The sequence below is a fragment of the Gallinula chloropus genome (genome assembly GCF_964237585.1).
Source record: "Gallinula chloropus genome assembly, chromosome: 2".
Taxonomy (NCBI): domain Eukaryota; kingdom Metazoa; phylum Chordata; class Aves; order Gruiformes; family Rallidae; genus Gallinula; species Gallinula chloropus.
The window spans coordinates 82,828,784-82,851,222 of record NC_140086.1 but is presented as its reverse complement, the minus strand read 5'-3'; the positions used below and the strand labels follow the sequence as shown (position 1 = coordinate 82,851,222).

The following is a 22,439-nucleotide window of genomic DNA, read 5'->3' as shown; positions in this document are numbered from 1 at the left end:
TTCAGTTACCACAGATCCCACTCCCGCTGAAACCAAGAGGAATTCTGCCATGAGCTTCAGCAGGAGTAGTGCTACTCTTGCAGTGTTTACCAGGTACTTTGATCCACTGATGATTACGTTTAGGTGTAGGCATACTGGGCTTGTGCATGAAGTTAATCACCTGCATGAATGCTTGCAAATAGACTATCAGATCCTGATCCTACAAATATTCATGCTTGAATTCAACTTCAAATGCAATGATGTTCAAACTGAATTTGTTTTCTGTAGTTTCCAAGCCCCTGGTGAAGCAGTCTGTCACCTATACTGTGCTTTGATTTAGGCGCTGTACTTTCTTCACTGTCTCGTCCTGTGGTCTGTAGAGTACTTAGACAAAGGGGAAATACAAGCAGTTACTTTCTCATGCTTTGATCCCATTTATTTGTGTGTGGCTGTATATTCAATTTTGGAAGAAATTATAATCGATTAAACATGCAAAGCCTGGAAGAGTAATTTTTCTGTTCTTGAAAGAGTATCTCTGTGTAATGATATTTCTAATACATAGCTTATATATTTTTCATAATTTTTCTGTCAAACAAATTTTGAACAATGAGATTGAAATTACAAATGTGGGTAGACAATATTATCATATTCAAGAAGATGTGCCTACTCAACTGTGTAAAAGGATACATGCTGTCTTTAGCAAATCATTTCTGAGGCTTTTCAAATAAAGCGGTGAACTGGTAATGATGCCTGTCAATTGATGAAATAACTATTTCAAGTACAGATAGGATTTTATTTTTTGTGTGTGTGACTTTTTATTACTCAAAATGTCTCCAAATGAGCATGGTGCCTTATTTGTTATTTTTTGACTATTCAGGTCTTCCTGAGTTATTTGTATTCCTGAGTCATAATCTGAGACATTTTCTTCAGGGATATGCCATATACCCTTTTCTACCATTTCTCCCTCCTACAGCAATAAACATACTGATTATCATTACATTCCATATATATTCATTGCATAAATCCCACTAATCAGAGAAAGAAATATGAGCTTTTAGGCTTACTGTATTGGATTCAATTGCAAGGTTTTGGCAGCAGGGGGACTACAGTGTTTGCTTCTGTAAGAAGTTGCTAGAAGTTTCCCCTATGTCCAGTTGAGTCAAGACCTCCAAGACGAGCTTGCTGCTGACCAAGGACAAGACCATCAGTGATGATGGTAGTGCATCTGGGATAACACAGAAGGATGGAACAGCAGCTGGCAGAGAGGAGTGAGAATATGTGGGAGGAAGAACTGTGCAGACACCCAGGTCAATGAAGGAGAGGGAGGAGGTGCTTCAGGTGCTGGAGCAGAGATTCACCTGCAGGAGCCCATGGAGACCATGGTGGAGCAGGCTGTCCCCCTGCAGCCCATAGAGTTGAACAGTGGAGCAGATCTCCACCAGCAACCAGTGGTGGACCCCATGCTGGAACAAGTAGAGGGACCTGAAGGAGACTGTGACCCCATGGGAAGTCCACACCAGAGCACATTTTCTGGCAGGACTCATGACCCTGTGGGGGACCCATGCGGGAGCAGTCTCTTTCTGGTCTATATTCCATGGAAGGGATCCATGCTGGAGCAGATTGTGTAGCCCCTGGGAAGGACTCATGTTGGAAAAGTTTATGGAGACTGTTGTCTGTGAGAGAGACCCCACTCTGGAGCAGGGGAAGAGGGTGAGAAATCCTCCCCATAAGAAGGAAGGAGTGGCAGAGACAACGTGTCATGAACTGATTGCAACTCGCATTCCCCTGGGCTGCTTGGGGGAGGGTGTAGAGGAAACTAGGAGTAAAGTTGAGCCCCAGAAAATAGAAGGGGTGAGAGGAGGTGTTTTACAATATTAGTTCTCATTACTTGACTCTCATTTGATTGGTAATAAATTATTTTTCCCCATATTGAGTCTGTTTTGATTGGTGAGTGATCTCTCCCTGTCCTTATCTTGACTCATATGTCTTTTGTTGCATTTTCTCTCCCCTGTCCAACTGAGCAGGGGAGTGACAGAGTGGCTTTGGTGAGCACCTGGCCTCCAGCCAGAGTCAACCCACCATACTTATTCTCACTCTTTTACACGTAAGAGGTGCTAGAGTCCTCTGGCCATATGCCATAAAGTCCTCTGGCCTTTATGAATGTACTTCTTGTTGAGTGCCATTTTGTTCTTACTGCCTACTGCTCAATTGGCTTTCTCAAGTTCATCCTCCCTGGTTTTTGAGAAACATCATCAAGGTATGAGCAGACTAACAATGAAAAGGAAATTGGTAGCTGGCGGCACCACATCAGAAAAATTATTATTCTGTTATGACTACACAGTAGCATCAAATGTGAAAACAGACTTTCAAATTAATTAGCATTTAAGGGAAATGGGTTTGCAATAATTATCAGATTACTTTTAAGCAGCTATGTTTACAAGTGCATCTCCACTTTCTATTAAATCCTTACTAGGGAAAAAATCCCTAAGTACACATTTTGAGTTTTGAATCTGTTCAGTGTTTGTATTTTTTCGCAAACAAAGGCTCAGGAAAATGAAAAAACAATCTCTCTTGTTTATGTGGGGGAATAAGCATGCTCTTCTACATCTCACATACAGTGACTTTTCCAACATCCCTTAAGTGAGGGATCTTTGAGGAGACTGTGCCAACAGCCTGTACATGTCCACTAGGACACATCCTTGAGAGCCCAGTGAGGCTACTTCCAGCCTCTTACAGATACAAATGTATCTAAGGACCAGATCAGATCCACTGTTCATCGCTACTCATACCTTAAGCACTATTTCACATACCTTTTCTCTTTTACCTTCTAAGCCTGCCTAGTGCTTTTCGAAGTGACTGGTACAAGTGATCAGGGTCACAGAAGCTGCGAATCCACTTTGTGGGAGCTCAAAGGTTTAAAGTATTCTGAACTCCAGACGTGCTAAATCTTTCATTACATCCCGTTTTCCTTTGTGCATTCCTTCTCTGGGAAAAAAAAAGAAACCAAACCCAAATCATTCCTTATTGTCTTTTCCTGCGAGGATGATAATAACTGGGACAAGAAAAATAATAAGGCTTGAGCTAGCTAGGCTGCTGTTACAATAAATGAGTAATCTTTGCACATTTACATCCTGTTTGTTTAATGTTTTTTAAATACAGATATTTCATCGATTGGCAGAATGATGTGGACAGCTACTTCACAATAGATGCTACTGAAGGAACCATTGCTACTAATGAATTGCTGGACAGAGAAAGCACAGCACAGTACAATTTCTCCATAATTGCAAGTAAAGTTAGTAAGTATGACACAAACTGAATTAATATGCTAATACAGGTTTTTTTTCAGACTGTAGTGCTCAGGCATAAATATGCTGTGAAGAGTGCATGTTTTGCCAAGAGATTATTTAAGAAGGCCAAATAAATATAATTTTGCCAGACTCAATGTGGGGCAAAGTGTGATACTCAAGCTGTCCGGTATAATAAGGTTTTTCTGTAGCCCTCGTGTAGGCACAATTCCCTCAGAAGCTGAAAAACATTTTGTCAGCATGAAAAGCATGAAGAGCTGTATGGAAATCTTCCAATTCTTATTTCTGCTTTTGTAATTCACTCCATACAAAATTAGGTTAGTCAAACAACAGGTCTGTCAACCTGCTTTTTGAAGGTAAAAAAATTCTCAGACAAAAAGTATACTGAAACTGAGTCAAGATTTATGCCCCTAAGTGAATCAATGTGTGTGCTACATCTGTGCTCTTGTGTTTTCTCTCTGCCCAAGACTTTATGCTTAACCATGGTTTCTTTTCCTATACCATTTTTGGTGGTTTGAATCTTTTCTTTTATCTTTTATCCTACATAGATGCTGTTGTTTTTTTTTTTTTTAAGAACTCCCTTCTCCCACTGTATTGCATAGCTGCATCTTTCTTCATTGTCATCATTCCATGCAGCATTCCTCCTTCATTTTCCTGTCAAACTGAAACTCTTGCAGGTGTATACCACCCTTTGGTCACTTAGTGGTTGTGGAAAGGCCACAGAAGTGTTTCTGTTTACATCAATAGGCTGTAGAAGAGGACACATGCTGTATTTCCTATTCATTCTGTATTGTTTATGTGTCCAAAACTGCAAGTTCCTAAGAAAGGAACTTGTTTTCTTCCATGTATTGCTTGGCACTGAGTCTTCAAAAAAATAATACATACTACCTGCAGGAAGAGGAAGCTTTTGGAAGTAGAGAAGGCATACATTATTTAAAATAATAATAATGAAAAAAAAACTCAAAAAGAACGATAGACTGACTCCCTGGAGCCTGAAAATACAAGGATACCAGTCAAATGAGAACTTGAATTTTATCTGTAGCTTGGAAAAAGAATACACAAACAAAGGAAACTAATCTTTCAGAAGTTATTGAGTAGACAGATATACATGTGCATGCATATATTGACAGAAAGTCCAGCAGAACTGTGATTTGTTTCTAGAGAAACTGAAAGGCAAGCAGATGCAGAGGTCTCATAATGGTTTGTTTTAGCAAACCTTAACTATTTAGATTTATTAGTAGACAAAGAACAATTAAGATTTGTAATTTTTTTCTGCTGTAAGGCAGGAGTTTTAGTAAACTTGGTGTGAATCAATTTATTATTCCCAATGGTGATGAAGCTAGCTAAAACCTCAAAGTCTACTGGCCTGTGCATGTTCTTGGCACATATCTACTAAAATCAAGTTTATGTAGAGCTGTAGCAAGCCAACTATATTATGAAATTCCCAGTTAAATGGTTTCATGTCCAGTGTCCTCCTTCTGAATTTATTTGGAAGAGAGAGAGAGAGATGTGTGAGATGATACACACACACGTGCGTCCACACTCAGAGATTCTTCCCTAAACTCCAGGTGTGGCCACTTTGTCCCTGACTACACTGGACATGGTGTGGGTTGGCAGCTTACAGACAGGTAGAACTTGGACATTTAGCAGTTAGTTATGAAATGTATTTGTCTTAGGCTTGCTTGTGTCAACAGGTGCCCTCATAGCCAGGGAAGTCATAGAATCATAGAATCATAGAATCATAGAATCATAGAATGATCTGGGTTGGAAGGGACCCCAAGGATCATAGACCTCCAACCCCCCTGCCACAGGCAGGGACACCAACCTCCAGGCCTCGATCTACACAAGGCTGCCCAGGGCCCCATCCAACCTGGCCTTGAACACCTCCAGGGACGGGGAATCCACTACCTCTCTGGGCAGCCTGTTCCAGCACCTCACCACTCTTTCTGTAAAAAACTTCCCCCTAATATCTAATCTAAACCTTCCCTCCTTTAGCTTTAGTCCATTCCCCCTTGTCCTGCCATTATCCGCTCTTTTAAAAAGTCAAATCCCCTCCTGCCTATAAGCTCCCTTCAGGTACTGGAAGGCTGCAATAAGGTCCCCCCACAGCCTTCTCTTCTCCAGGCTGAACAAGCCCACTTCCCTCAGCCTCTCTTTGTAGGGCAGGTGCTCCAGCCCTCTAATCATCCTTGTGGCCCTCCTCTGAACCCTCTCAAACAGTTCCACATCCTTCTTGTATTGGGGGCCCCAGATCTGGACACAGAACTCCAGATGGGGCCTCACGAGGGCAGAGTAGAGAGGGACAATCACCTCCCTGTCCCTGCTGGCCACTCCTCTCCTGATGGAGCCCGGGATACCATTGGCCCTACGAGCTGCAAGAGCACACTGCTGGCTCATGTCAAGCTTCTCATCCACCACAATCCCCAAGTCCTTCTCAGCAGGGCTACTCTCAAGAAGCTCTTCTCCCAGTCTGTATCTGTGTCTGGGATTCTTCCGTCCCAAGTGCAAGACCTTACACTTGGCAGTGTTGAACCTCATTAGGTTCCCCCGGGCCCATCTTTCAAGCCTGTCTAGATCCCTCTGGATGGCTTCCTTTCCTTCTGGGGTGTCGACCACACCACTCAGCTTGGTGTCATCCGCAAACTTGCTGAGGGTGCACTCAATTCCATCATCGATGTCATTGATAATGATGTTAAAGAGCACCGGTCCCAAGACAGACCCCTGGGGGACACCGCTTGTCACCGACCTCCACCTGGACATAGACCCATTGACCACCACCCTTTGGCTATGGTCTGTTAACCAGTTTCGTATCCACTGGATGGTCCACCCATCAAATCCACTTCTCTCCAATTTAGAGATAAGGATGTGGTGGGGGACTGTGTCAAAGGCCTTGCACAAGTCCAAGTAGATGACATCGGTCGCCTTCCCTAAAGTCATGATTACCCAGCTATAACACAAAACATATTTTTCATATAGGTAATGGCTGCTGGTCCCACATGGGGAACTGGGTTAAGGGAAGTTATTCTACCTAAGTTATGCACTGACCAGCTAGGATCCTGTATCATTATACCGAGGTCTTTATTTCTAACCCTAAAAAAAAATCCAAATATCTGATGTAAACACTGTCTGTGAATCCGTCTCCAAATAGCAGCACTATCTTGAGAACATCTCAGAGGTGTACCCAGTGTGGAGTGATGGATAGCCTACTGTAATGTTTGACTTAAGACACCGTAACATTATTCTCCCTCTTGTTAAAGAAGCCTGTCCCAAAGTGGGAGACAGATGATCTGCTGACATGCAGCTGATGACACAGACCTGAAGGCAGCTGAAAGCAGAAGGTCCCTTACCTGTCAAGAAATGAAAAATCTGCCTCTATATGGAACAAAGTGCATGAACAGGGAGGGGTTGTTTCAGACACATTCCCACCCCCATTTCATTTTCCAGTTTCTCCATACACCTTTTTTTGCTCCCTGACTATATTTCATAGTTGTGAGGTCTTTTTTTCTTCTTAGAATAAATCAATACCCTAGTAGCCTTCATGGTTACTGTTTCTGAACATTTTTGATCCTACAGACTCTGTTCAAACTAATAAATTAAACATGGCTTGCATTTGTTTCAAGCACAAAGGCCAGCTGGCACCAAGTTGCCTGTTTCTATGCCATTAAACACTCTTACCTTCTAAAAAAGGTGCCACATGTAAATCAGCTCTTTGAGTAGTCCCTTACCTGTACTAACTACAAGCACATGCATGTGAATTGTCTGCAAGACCACTAGCCACTCCAGACCAAAACTGTGCCAAAGGCTGCTGTAAGAACATAATGGCATAAAAATTCCTAGACCAGTGCTCAAGAGCTTCCCCAGTGTGCTGTTAAATTACCCAGTATGGAGATGGTTTTTGCATCTTACAAAAGAGGAGATAGATAAAAATCTCATTCCTGCTTTCCTATCCTGGAAGTGCTAGCTAAGGTTGAAAGTAAAAAAATATATCCACAATCCTTTTTATCCAAACGATCCTTTCAACTCCTCTGACTCTAGACCCAAATTTTGTGAATGCTAAAGAAACCTCAACCTAAATCTCAGAATGGGGGTTATTTTCTGCATACCTTAACTGGGATTAAGAAATCAGCAGTCATCCTCAATGGTCACTGTCAATTTTCTCAGATGTTTTGGATTTCCACAAGTTCATTTGCCAAAGTATTTTACATATTTTCCACTGTTTTAGTATCTTTGAACCATAACGATTTTAACAGATGAAGGTACTTGAGCAAAAGAAGGAAGCAAGGGTTGTCACTGTCTTAGAGATGTTTTCTCATACGTGTAATCTAGGTTTTAAAGGCATGAGCAGATGTTTTCAGTGACTCACTCACTGATACCAGCATGCAGGTCACTGCTGTGCTCACAGAGCTCAAAAAGACAGAGAAAATGGAGGTCGAGTCTACAAAGTGGCATTTGCAAGTTTTCAGCCTCATTCACATGAAGTAGTACAGGTCTTTGTAATCATATGAGAATTCAAAGCTGTACGTGCTCTTGTCATCTTCCTTTATATACACGAGTATTTAAACTGACAAGAGCACAAATCAGAATGAAAATTATTTGCATAAGGTGAAACTCAGAAGCAGGTCCATCTTATGCTGTATTAATACTATGTACTTCCATGTTTGTGTTTTGTTGACCATTTATGCAAGATAAAAATCTACCCTATTAAAATATCTGGCAAGAAAAGTCTTTAGCATCTAATGTATCTTTCAAGGAATCATAGAAAAAAAAATCACAGACCATCAGTGAGAAATAAATGTAAAAAGTATAATCATATTTTGTGTATTTTCAAAACAGGTTGTCCTATCCTGATTTTGAAGGAAGGCAAAATGTCAAACCCTTTACATAACTTTAAACAGTCCCATAATATGTACAGTGATCCAAAAGGCTGAAATAAAAAATTATGTAAGGTATTAAAAAGCAAAACAACTCCCCCCAAAATACAACCCGCCAAACGAATTAGTGTGTTTAATAGAAACCATCAAAATCATTTAATATGTCCTGCATGCGTGATGCATAAATTTTGAATTCATTCATTCTTTTCCCGGAAAGGCATTGCTAACATTTCTAAGATGAAATGAACTAATATCTATGCTTGTATTTTCATGGCAACATATTAATCTCTTAGTGTATATATTCTGAACTCCTGGTTTTCAGTATTGTACCTTAAAATAAACACACAGAAAGTAAAGGAAAACCCGAGTTAATCCACATGAGTTATGGTGTTCTTTGCAGCCATTAATGCTTGGAGGGAAGTTTTAAAGTTAGGCTGTTCCTGCCTGTAACTGTGTGAACTTGACCTACTTGGGTTCCTATTGTACAAAGGAACCAATTCAGCTGTGAGCGAGCGATCTAAATTTCTTTTCATTCTTTGGGCATCTAAAGAACCACTGCCTAATTCCCAACTGCTAGACCAAACTTTGCCTTCATTCATAGCACACAATGCCTTTCTCCACATAGACATTCCATAAGTAAGGATGATGTTGAATTAGACATGAATGAGGATTAAAGGACATATTAATAGATATGGTCACAATTATTAAAATATGTTTATAGGAAGGAAAACAAGTATTGTGTGATTTGGGAAGTGGTTTTTTGATAATTTTTTTCTACTTGTGAACACGTTTATCAACTTCTTGTGAACTGATGAAGCAAACTTCTACTTGCAGCTGGTCTTTCTTAGCTAGGAAATCATTGGGGAATACCTTTTGGCTTTGGCAGAGGCCTATTGAAAACAGTTCATTTAGAACAAGAAACAAATTGTGTAAAATTTCTACAGTGCCACCGTAAAGAGATTTCACCCCTTGCTGTGTTAGTTATAAACAGCGGAAAAAAATGAAGTAAACAGCTAATTCAAACAATTTGAAGGGTCCATTTATGACTTATACTTAACCATGACCACATGCTGTCACTTCTACACCACCCTGATGCACAGCACAGATTTTTTTTTAATAGTTAACTGTGTCTACATAGTGGCTGCCATTCTTCTTATATGCAAAAGGATAAAATAGTTATCCCTTTGATGCCCCACCAAAACTGTTTTTTATGTATCTGCTATCTTGCAAGGGGTCTCAGCATAAAGTAAGAGAGAATATTGTCTGGTTTGTATTGAATTTGTGTCTTCTTCCTGTCAAGCATAATATGTATTGGGTTTTAGTGTTTACTGCTTGCAAATACTTATGCAGTTAAAGAAATGACTGTTGCAATATACCCTAGTGGTTTAACCAAAAATTGAATACTAGCTTGGCATGTTTCACAGCTAAATTTACCACTTACTCTGTCTAGCTTTCAGCAAAGATATTTCTTTATATCTTTCTCTATTACTTTTCTCCATCTTCTAAATTGGTATTCCCCACTTACCTTCTTAATGTCCTGAAGATGCAAACAGTGGCAGAGCAATAAATACTGACTTTCAACATCCCATTGTGAAAAACAGAATTCAGTTTTAATGATTGGAAGTGTTTTCCTCAGACTCTGTGAAAAATAACCTGAGACAAGTTTGCATCTTTAATTACAGATACAACTTCAAATTACAGGTACAACTTCAAAATATTTAATTTATGGTCTGATAAACACAATCATATTGATTGATTCCTTTCTTTGTGAAGAGTAATGGATCTGAGTCTGGTACAAAATGGTAAGAGGTTTGCTTCTGATTTCTCAGTAGTACAAACCAGAAATATACTGAAGTCAAGGGCTTTAAGAAATCACAGTACTGGGATCAAAACCATTTATGACAGTTTATGGACACTGCTGATGACAACAGACATTGCTAGTATTCCTTAATGCTTTTCTCCTAAAAATCATTCATAGGTAACCCACTATTAACCAGCAAAGTCAACGTTATAATAAATGTTCTGGATGTCAACGAGTTTCCTCCTGAAATTTCAGTTCCATATGAGACATCTGTATGTGAAAATGCCAAACCAGGACAGGTATTTCAAATTTTTAATGTTTGCTATTTTGCTTTTTCTTTCTTTGTTATCCACAGCAATAGAAATTTCTGAGTTTGAAAATGACACGTTGGTTAAAATTCTTCTACAAATAAAAGGTCTGTGTTGTAAATGTCCACTTTTTGAAATTCTGTTTGTTGACCTTTATGGTCTATTTATTTTTATTATCCCTGATTATGTGGGCCTGAACCACTCTTTACTGTGCATTTAATAGCTATGCCAGGAGGAACAATCCCTTCCTTAATGACCTTATCAGGGCAAAACTGCAGTGAATAAATGGAGGAGGATGGATTACATATATTTCTGTGTCATATTCTGAGGTATAGAAGCCGCAAATCCAAAGACAGTCTTACTGAAAACTTGATTTTTATAAGCAGTTTAAAATATATACATAGCATGCAAAACCTATTTCAGATTCAGAATATCACCTTATGCCATCAGCAATGCTGGTATTGATAGAGCTGGCTCCAGAAGCTGTTGGCACATGTTCTTCTTGCACAAAATTTCTGCAATTAAACACAGTGCTGCAAAGCACCAGGGCCGACCATCATACATATTAACAGCTAATATTGTTTCCAAGACCAGGCTTGTAACTTCAACTCTTCAGCTTTGAAAATTACTGCCAGCCACGAAAGGAACACATTTCAGCTTGTTGTGTAATTAGTAGCTTCTCATTGTATGTATGTAATAGGTAATCAGTCCATGTGATTTTTCTTACCTTTATTACAGATTTGTCTGTGACTTCATATGATATTCCTATCATATGATATTCCTATCTCATGGGGTTTAAAAAATTATTTTAAAATATGTTTCAACTAACTGCCATACAACCTAATTTAACTTGTAGTTTGTCAGATACGTTTAGTACCTTATCCAGACTCTTAAGACTAAAAAGAGGAACCTTTTTACAGGGAAGACAGAGGTAAGCACTGAGCTGTCAAAAATTTTAAATATTTAGACTTTTGCTACAAAAAAAAAAAAAAGCACTTTCTTTTTTGTGAAAGATCAGTGACAATCGTATTACAAAACATTTTAACTTCACTATACTTAGCTGAAATCTCCTAGATAGGACTCTGGGAACCAGAATTTCTTTTTTGCCTACATGGTGCAGATCTTTCAACCTTCTCTACTTCATTTCAAGCTACAAAATTAGGGTGCAGCTTTGTGAAGTACTACAATATGTACCCATTTTAACAGTGATTGTACCAGTAGCAGAGAAAGTAAACTCTCTCTAAGTAGCCACTCACCTGAATACAGTGACTAGCATTTTGATACAACCCCCCCAAATAATAACTAATTCTGCAATGCATATAGGGTAAATTTTTATGATTTCTTTCAGATATGTCACAGCAAGACCTGAGACATCATGCAGTCCTCTGGAGGCTAGAGTATTCAAACTTGCTTCCCCTGTGCAATATATTAGGGGGATGAGAGCAATGCAGCAGGATTTCACGTCTGTTGTTTCATGTGATGTTCACTTTGCACTTCTACAAAACTGCTTCTTTTAGAAAAGTGAACTGACTTCAGAATTAATCTTAATCTGATTTCAGGTGATACAGACTGTCACTGCAGCAGACAAAGACTTGGCACCAGCTGGGCAAAAGTTTTCCTTCAGACTGTCAGCTGAGGCTTCCAACAAACCAAATTTCACAGTCCATGACTACAGAAGTAAGTTGCTTACCCGTATCTCTCTTTCAGAGCAGCAGGCTGTGATACAATGACCAATATGATTACTTTGTATTATAGTCAAGTCTACAGACTAACTTTTTTTATTTGACCTTTCTAATTGTCAAACCATCAAGGACATACACTAACATGAATTCAGGTCTTGCACCTTCTCTCATTTTTAGGGGACAGGAATTGTCAGAACACCAAAGGCTGAGATTTCCCTATAGGCCTGCAAAACACTGCTACTTGTTTTATTTTCTTCCTTCTATCATTCAGTATCTCAGGAAGAGCTCATATGCCAATGCAGGTATACCTTTAAACAAGACACTGTTGCTGCCTTGTTTAAATACTATTACTTTGCTAATTGTATTCAAAGTGCCCAGCTGTTGTGCTTTCTGGAGGATGGAAGGTCCTGCAGAAGAATTAGCTCTAAGTACAGCCAGTGCTGCTGCAGTATAACATCCCACAACGCTCTAAATAATGTGTAGATTTATATTTATAGTTCAAGCATGTAGTCTTGTGAACTCTCCAGCCTGTCCACATCTTTTTGAATAGCAGGGACCAAAAACAAACATGGTATTCCAGGTGTGGCCTAAAAAATTGTGAGTGCAATAATGTTTTCTTCATCTCTGTTGGTGACACCCTTGTTGATGCACCCCAGCATCCTTTTGGCTTTCTTTGCCACCGCAGCACACTGTTCACTCATACAGAGGTTATTGTCCACCAGGATCCCCAGGTCGCTTTCCACAGAGTTGCTCTTCAGCTGGGTGGATCCAAGTCTGTCCTGCACTCCTGGATTAATAGTCTCATAATATAAATACATGTATTTATTATATCTTAGCTTTTTTGGTCAAGATTTCTTTAAATTAAGCACTTTCTTTCTTTTTCTCCATTTGCTGAAATGTAGATTTTTTTTCAAATAATTAAAAAGTATTTTTTAAATATAAGTCTTCCAGTTCTTCTCAGGTCATTTTAACATATTTAATTCCTCAAAAGAATATTTAAACTTTAAAAAGCTATACAGTAATTAAACTCAATGACCTTTCTCATTTACAGCTTTTGTGAAGTGTGCTCAGCATGCAAGTTTGATGAGGAAATTGCTCAAATATTATTATATAGCTGAATTTCACCATTTAAACCTGTAATGTTGACACCAAGATGACTGGATCTCAGCAGTCTGTTAACAAACTTTCTCTACCATATAAAAACAAATATAATATTCCCATATAAATGGAATTAGAAGCTAACAAGACAGAGTTTTTCATGCATAACTTTTTTGTGTGTATGCATCTATATAAACATTTCTAAAAACCGTTTTTAATATATTTTACTGAAAAAGAAGAAAGAACTACACTTTTTGCTTAAGGAAGACAGAATAAAATCTTTTTGGAATATTTTCCAACCATAAAAGCATGCTTGATTTTTTTTAGGATGATATAGAGCTATTAGAAAAATCTGTCCAAACAGAAAACATTTCATTATCTTTCTGCCTTTTGTTTGCCAAAAAGGTGGAAAGTCTGCTCTATGCACATTTTAGAGATCTAATAAGACAAAACTTTTTTTAGTACAGAAAACTTTTAAGAACATAAATACTGTTATCTTTTGAATTATCAGTTATGTTATTACCAAGCCGGTGCTTTGTGATGAGAATTTGATATTATTTGTTATATTTTTATATATACATATATATATATATTTAGGAAATAATATTTTTCATTGTGTTACAATGAAAGAAATGGAATAATATTTTACATTGCGCTTTTAAAAGTAAAGTAATTGTTTAATATTTTTAGACACATCAAGAAGCTCCACAATAACCAGTGCTGCCCTATAAAGCTAAGAGGCACGCATGTGGTGTGATATTACAGTGGGTGTAATATGTCTGTAGTGCATGCAAGCAAACTTTTCCAGGTTCCACACTTCCTCAGAATATAACTTCATGAGGACAATTGGAAGATGGTTGCTGTTTGGAGTCTCTGCCAAAATAAACAGAGGGACATGTTAAGTTTCTAGACCTTGCCTTCAGCAACACAGGGACCAATCCACCAGATATGAATAGAAGTGTGAGGTCCTAGCAGACCTCCCCTCTGAGCTGCCCACCTTCCTCTTTCCACTTTGCTGGCCTCTGCTCCCTAGGGGGATGCTTCCCTGCTGAGCACACTCAGTTGCTCATGTAAGAGAGAATTTTCCTTCCCTCCAGACTGTCATACACATCCTGAAAATGAATTTATTGCCAACAGACTGAAGAACCAGAAGCTGTCTCCACTTCAGACTGCAGCTTCAGGCTGCTCTGTGCAGACTTCAAACACATGCTTGTGTCCATATTTTCAAAAGGACCTTGAACAATTGACAGGGGTCATAGAAGAGCAAGAAAAATTGTTCAAAGTCAAAGACATAAGAGCTCTATCTGTTTGATCCTTCTCAAAGGAGAATGGAAAGTCATATCATTGCATTGTAAAGTATTAAACTCTTCAGCAATTGCAATTAGAAGAAGAAGAAAGAATAGAAATAATTCTATTAATAGAAATAAGAACAGAAATAAGATTATGCTGGGTGGTTTAAAATTAGACCTGAACTTCTTTATACAGTGCAGATGATTAATCATAAAAAGAACAAGATGAATATGGAGGTTGGTTTGATTCTAACAATTTTTAGACATTTTTCTTTTTCAAAACTTAATGTCACTGAACTTGACATGCCTCTGTGCCATGTTTGAGTTTGATGAAAAGTGAACTTCTGAGATAAACATTTTATCAGTCAAGCACTCTCTCAATGTGTTTGATCATAATATATCTGATTCTGGATATTTAGGATTCCTTCTTGTTGTCCCTCATCAGAAATGCAAGCAAGTATTTGATTGTTGAATTCAGAGGCCTTAATCTTTCTACTTAGTGACAAAACTCCAAGAAGGGATGGAAGTCATAAACCAGGCAGCAAGTGGCTTCCTCTAAAAATATAGTAAAAAGCATGGGTGAGATGGCAAAAGATGGGTGACTGATGCAGGCTACTTCCATTCAGATCTGTCAGCTAATTAATTTCCCACTAATTTAATTTTGGCCTTGCTTTTAATCTACACACCATTTCCTTGCTACTCTGATTCAAGAAAAGCGGTGGTAACTGAGTATCTACTGGGAAGAAACGACGAAATGCAACTTGTAGGTGTTCTGAATGCATTCACGACTAATTGATGGAAAATGTATGGATTGTAAAGTACTCAATCCATCTCTACTTATTTTTGATGGGATGGGAAAATCGAAGGGCTTTTACATTTTGTCTAGGTATATTACATTCAGTTCTAAAGGGAAATTAATTGAGACTTGATTCTAAATATATGTGCAATTAAAATCCTTTGGATCACAGCGTTGGAATATAAGGAGATTAGGAGAAAAGTAAAATTGAGAAGCCTTCCTATTCTAATACCTGTAATACTGTTTTTAATTATTATTATTTATGTCTTTAAAATTTCAGATGTCATGCTAACAAGTTTGCGAGAAATAGAGTGTTATTTAATGCTCTGCAAAAAAATAGCTGTACTAGTCAGAATAAAACGCCTTCTGTAATGATAAAACAAGGCACTTACATAAAGCATGTTATTCACCAACCTTCAAAAATTGAATAGCTGCCTATTACTTAAGGTGAAACAAATTACAATGGTGAATTGAAGTACTCAGTGAAACTCCTGTAAATACTGTGTCATGTTTTACAGACAACACAGCTGGGATTGAAACCAGGAGAAATGGTTACAGCAGAAGGCAGCAAGAGCTGTATTTTCTTCCGCTAGTAATAGAAGATAGCAGCTACCCTGTCCAGAGCAGCACAAACACAATGACTATCCGTGTTTGCAGATGTGATTCTGATGGTACCATCCTGTCCTGCAACGTGGAAGCAATCTTCCTACCAGTAGGCCTCAGCACAGGAGCACTGATTGCAATCTTGTTGTGTATTGTTATACTTCTAGGTTAGTTCTCATGACACCATGTGAAGTGCATTACTGTGATTGTTCGCATGCGAATTAATTTGTGTTCATCTTTTGTTTAGCAAAAGCTACTGAAAATGTGTTTATAAGAACTTTTATGCTTCTGCATTTATAGGAAAGCATCCCAAAGCCCTGACCAGGACTGTCAATCTGCTAACGCCTGAGTATTTCTTGTTGCATGAAAAGAACCAGCTTTCAGTGGAATCCAAACCATAATTTTTTCTCTGAAACTTTTTTTCTAATACTTTTCTTGAAGAATTAATATTTTCAGATTATTACTAAGGTAGACACTTACTGCCAACTGTAACAGCAGTAAAGACTTAGTAAGGGCCTCTATTTAATTCTTTATGCCAGCTTGAGCAAAAAGGGAATGAAGAAATGACAGAGGAGAAAATAATTGTAATGTAGACTGTGACTGCCCAGATCCATCTAAAACTTTACAGTAACATTTTAATTTCAGGCAGACATTATTCTATAAGGTGGCACCCATTTGATCTACATGATATTTAAATGTTGTCTTATTTATAGTATGTCCAAAGCATTTGTTGCTTATATGCATCATACTTACAGCCTTAATGAAGTGATAATGAAATAAACACAACTTTGTAACTTACACAGACACAGTGCAGAAAGCAGCCTGATTCTTGCAGGTGCTGGTCTAAGCCTCTTCTTGATACTAGTGGGCTTCTTAGATCTCACAGGTACCTCTATGCATTTGGATAGCAATGTAATTTACCAGTTTAAGTAAATTACTGCAGGCACAAGGTTACATAAATACCTTCTGAGTAGCAGTGGGTAAAAGTCAGAAAAATTTGTGTTGTGAGAAAAATGTTGTTTCAAATCTGAACGAGAATGGCAAATAGTCATACTTGCCATGGCATAAGAATTAATAACAAATACACCCATTCTGAAGAATTTTAACAAAAACAAAACAATCTTTTGCAAGCAAGAATACTGTTTCCTTCTCCATAATTCCTTTGGACTTCTTTTTCACCTTTAGGGGTTTCCTCAGTAAAAACAGCTAAGTGTGAGTGAGCTTCAGCATAAAGAAATTCCATTATGAAAAAGGCTTTAACTTATTTTTCACATGGAGAGGTAAATCGATTAGAGCTTTGTTTTGAGGCAGGACACCCAGGATATGTAATCTCTCTGTTACTGACCATAGTGCTTGAAAGACCTAAACACACAACTGTAGCAAAACCTTTTAAGTTCCCATCTTTGTGTCAAGTTATCTGGACAGTGTGAACTATGCAGCAGGCAGCCTGGTGCTCTTAGTACAGAGATGGTTTCAGTGGTTTCAATCCAGAGAAGTGGGACTACCTAAATCTGGACTTCCCTCAGATTTTCAAGGTGAACATTGAGGCCTTCGAAAGAACTATGTTTATGTTTTCATAATGGTTTGTTGACATAGCTACACTTTTAACTTAAAAAACCCCCAACAGCATATTTAATCAAAATTAATTATGCCAAAGGACTCCTTACCAGATCTGCTTCTCATTGATTGATGCTCTTGGCTTATACAAAACTAATTAAGATATCCTAATTCCCATTTTGCACTGAACACCACACTGAATTACTGAGATCATGTTTGGAAAAGAGGTTTTGGTCCTTTAATAACTCCATTCCAATCAGTCTGGAAATATTACCCAGGAAAAAATATGTATAAATAATGAGATCTCCAGTCCTGTATGTAACCTGAGAGAGTGGCATTTATCTTATATGCAGGATTTCTCCTTACTCTTCCACTGGTCAATTTAAAAACTGCTTTTGGTTTTCATTTCTTGCTGTGAACCCAGACTAACACAGAGTCATTAAAATTGTAGTTGAAGTCATTCTTGTCAGACTCATTTCTACACAAAAGACAGTCAACATATTACCAGAATCAGGAGTTGTTTTAGGCCACAGAAGCCTGGCCATGAATTTATAATGATTGCAACTCCTGTACTCATTATTGTGTTACTTCAGGAACAGCACTTAGAACTCTGCCATTTCTACCAAATTTGGGGAGGGAATTAAAATTAACAAAAGGCCCTGTTTACAGGAAGCATGCAATCTTGTCTTGAACACTGCCAGGGAGGGGGATCCACAAGCTCTCTGGGAAACCTATGTCAGGGCCTCATCACTTTCACAGTAAAGGAGTTTTTTCCTACACCTAATCTAAATCTACACACTTTTAGTTTAAAGACATAAGCCCCTGTCCTGTCACTACACTTCCTGACACAGAGTTGTTCTCCATCTTTCCTGTAGGCCCATTTAGGTACTGTAAGGCTGTAATAATCCTTCTCTTTTTTAGGCTGAACAAGCCAACTGTTTCCGCTTGTCTTCATAGAATGGGTGCTCCAGCCCTCTGATCATCTTTGTGGCCCTCCTCTGGACTTGCTCCAAGAGCTTGATATCTTTCTTGTACTGGAGACTCCAAAGCTGGATGCAGTATTCCAGATGGGAGCAGAGAGGAAGAATCACCTCCCAAGACCTGCTGACAAAGATCTTCCAAATGCAACCCCAATTCCTGTTGACCTTCTTTGCCACAAGCACACATTGCTGGCTCACGGTGAACTTGCAGTCCACCAGGACCCTACATCCTCTATCAAGTTGCTTTCCAGACAGTCAGACCAGAGCACATTCAGTATGTAGTTATTCCTCTCCATGTGTGGGACTTGGCCCCATTTGAACATCACGGGGTTCTTGTTGGACCATTCCTCCAGAGAGATGAGATCCCTTTGTATGGTGGCACAACCCTTGTTTTGCACCATCTGCAAGCTTGTTGAGGGTGCACTCAGTCCTGTGATCCAGGTCATTTTTGAAGATGTTAAACAAAACTGGTCACAGTACATTAGTGACTGGCCTCTTTCTGGTCTGTAGGCTGTTGATCACTATTGATACTGCAGCCTGGCAGTTTGTCTGGCTTTGCAGTCCACCTCATGGTCTAGTTGTCTAGTTCACACTTTCTCAGTTCTTTGATGAGAAGGTTCTTATGGGAGACAGCATCAAAAGCTTTGCTAAAATGAGGATACAAATAATGCACTTTTCTCCTTTCATCTATCCACCAGTCATTTCATTGTAGAAGGCTATCAGGTGAGTTAAGCACAAGTTCATCTTTGTAAATCCATGCTGACTAGTGCTGATTGTCTTCCTGCTCTTGATAGGGTTCAAAATGTTTTTCAGAAGTATTTGGTCCACCACTTTCCTCATGATCAAGGTGAGGCTGACTGGCCTAGATCATTCTTCTTGCCTTTTTGAAGATAGGCATCACTCTTGCTCCAGCCCTCAGAATTTCCCCCAGGTCTCATGACCTTTCAAAAATTATCACAAGTGACCTTACAATGACATCACTCATTTCCCTCACCATTCATGTGTGCATCCTATCACGTCCCATGTCCTTGTGCACATCCAGTTTGCTTAAATGTTCCTTAAGCTGACCCTCTTTCACCAAGGATAAGTCTTTCTTGTTCCAGACTTTTTCTTTGGTTTCAGGGACCTGGGAGGTCTCTTCCTAATAAAGACAGAGGCAAAGAAGCCATTGTGTAGGTTGGCTTTCACTGTGTCCTTTTCAACATGTTCCCTGCCTCATTCAACAGTGGGCCTATATTTTCCCTACTTTTTCATTTGCTGCTGCTGTACTTGTACAAGTCCTTCTTGCCATTCATGTTCTTTGTAGAGATTCAATAGCAGGTGGGCTTTGACTTTCCCAACCACATCCCTACACATGCAGTCACCGTATATTCCTCCTGGCTCCTCTGGTGCTGTTTTCTCCTCTTATATACCCTTTTTTTTTTTTATCTCTGGGTTTAGTCAACTTTTTATTCATCCATGCAGGCCTACTGCTGCTTTTACTTGATTTTCTGCTCATCAGGATTGACCACTGTTGACCTTGGAGGACATGATACTTGAAAATCAACCAGGTCCCCTGGACCCATTTTTCTCTCCAGAACATTGGATTTTTCAAAGCAGATCCCTGAAGAGACCAAAGTGTGTTGTATAAAAAGCTGAAGTAGGATTTTTTTTGTCAGTTTCAATTTTTTTTCCTCTTTAATACTGTGTTGTTTTTGGTTTTTTCTCTGCAAAGTGGAAATTTTGGTGTTTTCTTTACTTTGGTTGAAGACATTTAAAAAAAAATCCCATCTCTCTTTTTCTCTAAACTGAAAAGCTGAAGTTCTGTCCACAGGACCTCACAAAGCAGGACAGTAGGAAAATTATTTGTTACTTCCTTCAGCAGCCCAGCAAGCACTAAGGAGTTAGGCTCATACATCAAGCAGCAAATGATTTTTCATTGGCTAGAGCCCTGCTATTTTTAAAAGAATAGTGGAGCATATCTTCTAAGGAGAATAACCCCTTTGATTGCTTGCCACTTGCAAAGAAAGATATAATGATCTATCATCAGAGTACCAAATTATTTCTGTGCATGTCTTAACTTCAGTTTTCTCTCGTTACAGTCATTGTGGTACTGTATGTAGCACTACGGAGGCAGAAGAAAAAGGACACCCTGATGACCTCTAAAGAAGACATCAGAGATAATGTTATCCATTATGATGATGAAGGAGGTGGAGAAGAGGACACCCAGGCTTTCGACATAGGTGCCCTGAGGAATCCCAAAGTGATTGAAGATAACAAAATACGCAGGGACATAAAACCAGACACCTTGCGTTTTCCACGTCAGAGACAAGCAGTTGAAGATAACACAGACATAAGAGATTTCATTAATCAAAGGCTGCAGGAAAATGATGTAGATCCAACTGCACCCCCGTATGACTCCTTGGCCACCTATGTTTATGAAGGAAACGGATCTGTTGCAGAGTCGCTCAGCTCTATAGACTCCCTTACTACAGAGGCAGACCAGGATTATGACTATCTGAGTGACTGGGGACCTCGCTTTAAGATCTTGGCAGACATGTTTGGAGAAGAAGAAAGCTATAACCCTGACAAAGTCACTTAACTACAACCTACAGCAGTGAAATAAAAAGAAAAGTAAACCAACAACAAATTCAAAAGATAAACCTAAGCTTTATAATGGGACAGGATTCCTTTGACTATAAGAGACAGCAACTGTTTCCAGCAAGTTACTACATTTATCATACTGTCAGTTTTGATTTGATCTGCGAAGGAAAGATAAATTCTGTAATATACACAGTTTTTTGTTGTTATTTTGTTACTCTGGAATTAACACTGAGACAAGCTCAGGCCTACAAAGTACAGTTTACTTACCTGACTTAGAAAGAAGACAGTTTTCTGGCATCACAGTGGAAGAGTGGTAGCTTTTTCGTAATTCCACTAAAGTGCCTATTGAAACTTTTATCATTTAAGTGGTAAAGAGTCTGCTGTGATGGTGTTACAAAACTGAATGGCAAATTGGTCAAGGACTTTAAGACAAGAAGCAATAGCAACATGCTGACTTCTTTTAGAACAAAAATGGATATCACTTCCTGGACTATATCTAATGATGAAAACTGGGTGGGGAGGGGAGAGGGGTGATGTCTTTGGGAGCTATGTTTGTTTTTTTAAAAGAAGAAAATAGTATGACAAGACATCATATCTTCTTCCAAAATTTCACTCAAAATTTAAAATGCTATTGCTCACTCTGAAGATGTAAAGACCAAATTAAGAAGGAAAAGATCTTAGCATACATCAATGAATATTTAAAATGTTCATGCAAATACTACGTTTTTCCAAAATAAGAAAAAAAAAATGAAAGCAGCTATTCCTTTATGTGAAGGAAATTCCCTTTGGGTCCCCCTCTTCTTTTAAGATGAGACTATTATTAGAACATAAGGAGAGGGTTTTTTAAGAGTATTATTGTATTTTTAGTACCAAGACATTTTTTCCCCTTGTAAGTATCACTAAAGAAGTATATGTAAAGAACTCCACATCACTTTTCTTTGCAATTTGATTGTTACTCTGTAGGTAGTATAGACATACATATTATAGAGGTAGCTATTTTTCAACTGACCATCTGCTACCGATGAGCATTATCATTGTATTCCATTGTCAGACCCACACCAAACATTTTAGAAAGTCTTTTGCGGATGGAAATCTTATTAATTTTGTTCTTGCCAAAATATTATCAGAGGCAGAATAAAAATATAAACCAGTGTCTTTGTCCACACTTTATGTACATGCCCATACATAAATGTAGCTGTGCGGGTAAGAGAACTGCAGATGTGTGCAAGGTGTTCATGCCAAGGAAGATCTCCCGTAAATCTCCTCCGAGTTTTTTCTGATGACCTAAGGCATAGACAATGGTTTATGGCCCCTGAAGTACATACATCCTTACAATTCTCCTTCTAAAGTCTCCGCAGTGCTATACAATCTGCTTGAGCTCTACTCATGATTAATGGCACTGGCAAGGTCAGCCCAAGTCTTTCGTGAACCAATCTCTTATTCACCTCAGGTCTACTGCTTATTTTTTTATACCTTTAAAGAATGAATAGCTATCAGACATAGTTGGCTGGCGAGTGTGATATTAACATGTATAAATTTCCTTTTACTCCCTTTGGGAAATGTAGAAGTATTTTAAAGTTGTATAAA

At 38.7% G+C, this 22,439-nt stretch overlaps 1 protein-coding gene across 2 annotated transcripts in view; it reads left to right on the top strand.

Annotated features, from left to right (window-relative positions):
- Positions 1-20,850, top strand: part of CDH12 (cadherin 12) — a gene marked incomplete at both ends in the record, with an annotated part of 159,268 nt that extends 138,418 nt beyond the window's left edge. For both annotated transcript variants that reach the window (XM_084280128.1, XM_084280127.1), the window contains 5 exons: positions 3,139-3,275; positions 10,134-10,255; positions 11,824-11,941; positions 15,648-15,899; positions 20,351-20,850. In XM_084280128.1, coding sequence (XP_084136254.1) covers positions 3,139-3,275; positions 10,134-10,255; positions 11,824-11,941; positions 15,648-15,899; positions 20,351-20,850 — 1,129 coding nt within the window. The remainder of the gene's footprint in view (positions 1-3,138; positions 3,276-10,133; positions 10,256-11,823; positions 11,942-15,647; positions 15,900-20,350) is intronic.
- Positions 20,851-22,439: the final 1,589 nt, after the last annotated feature.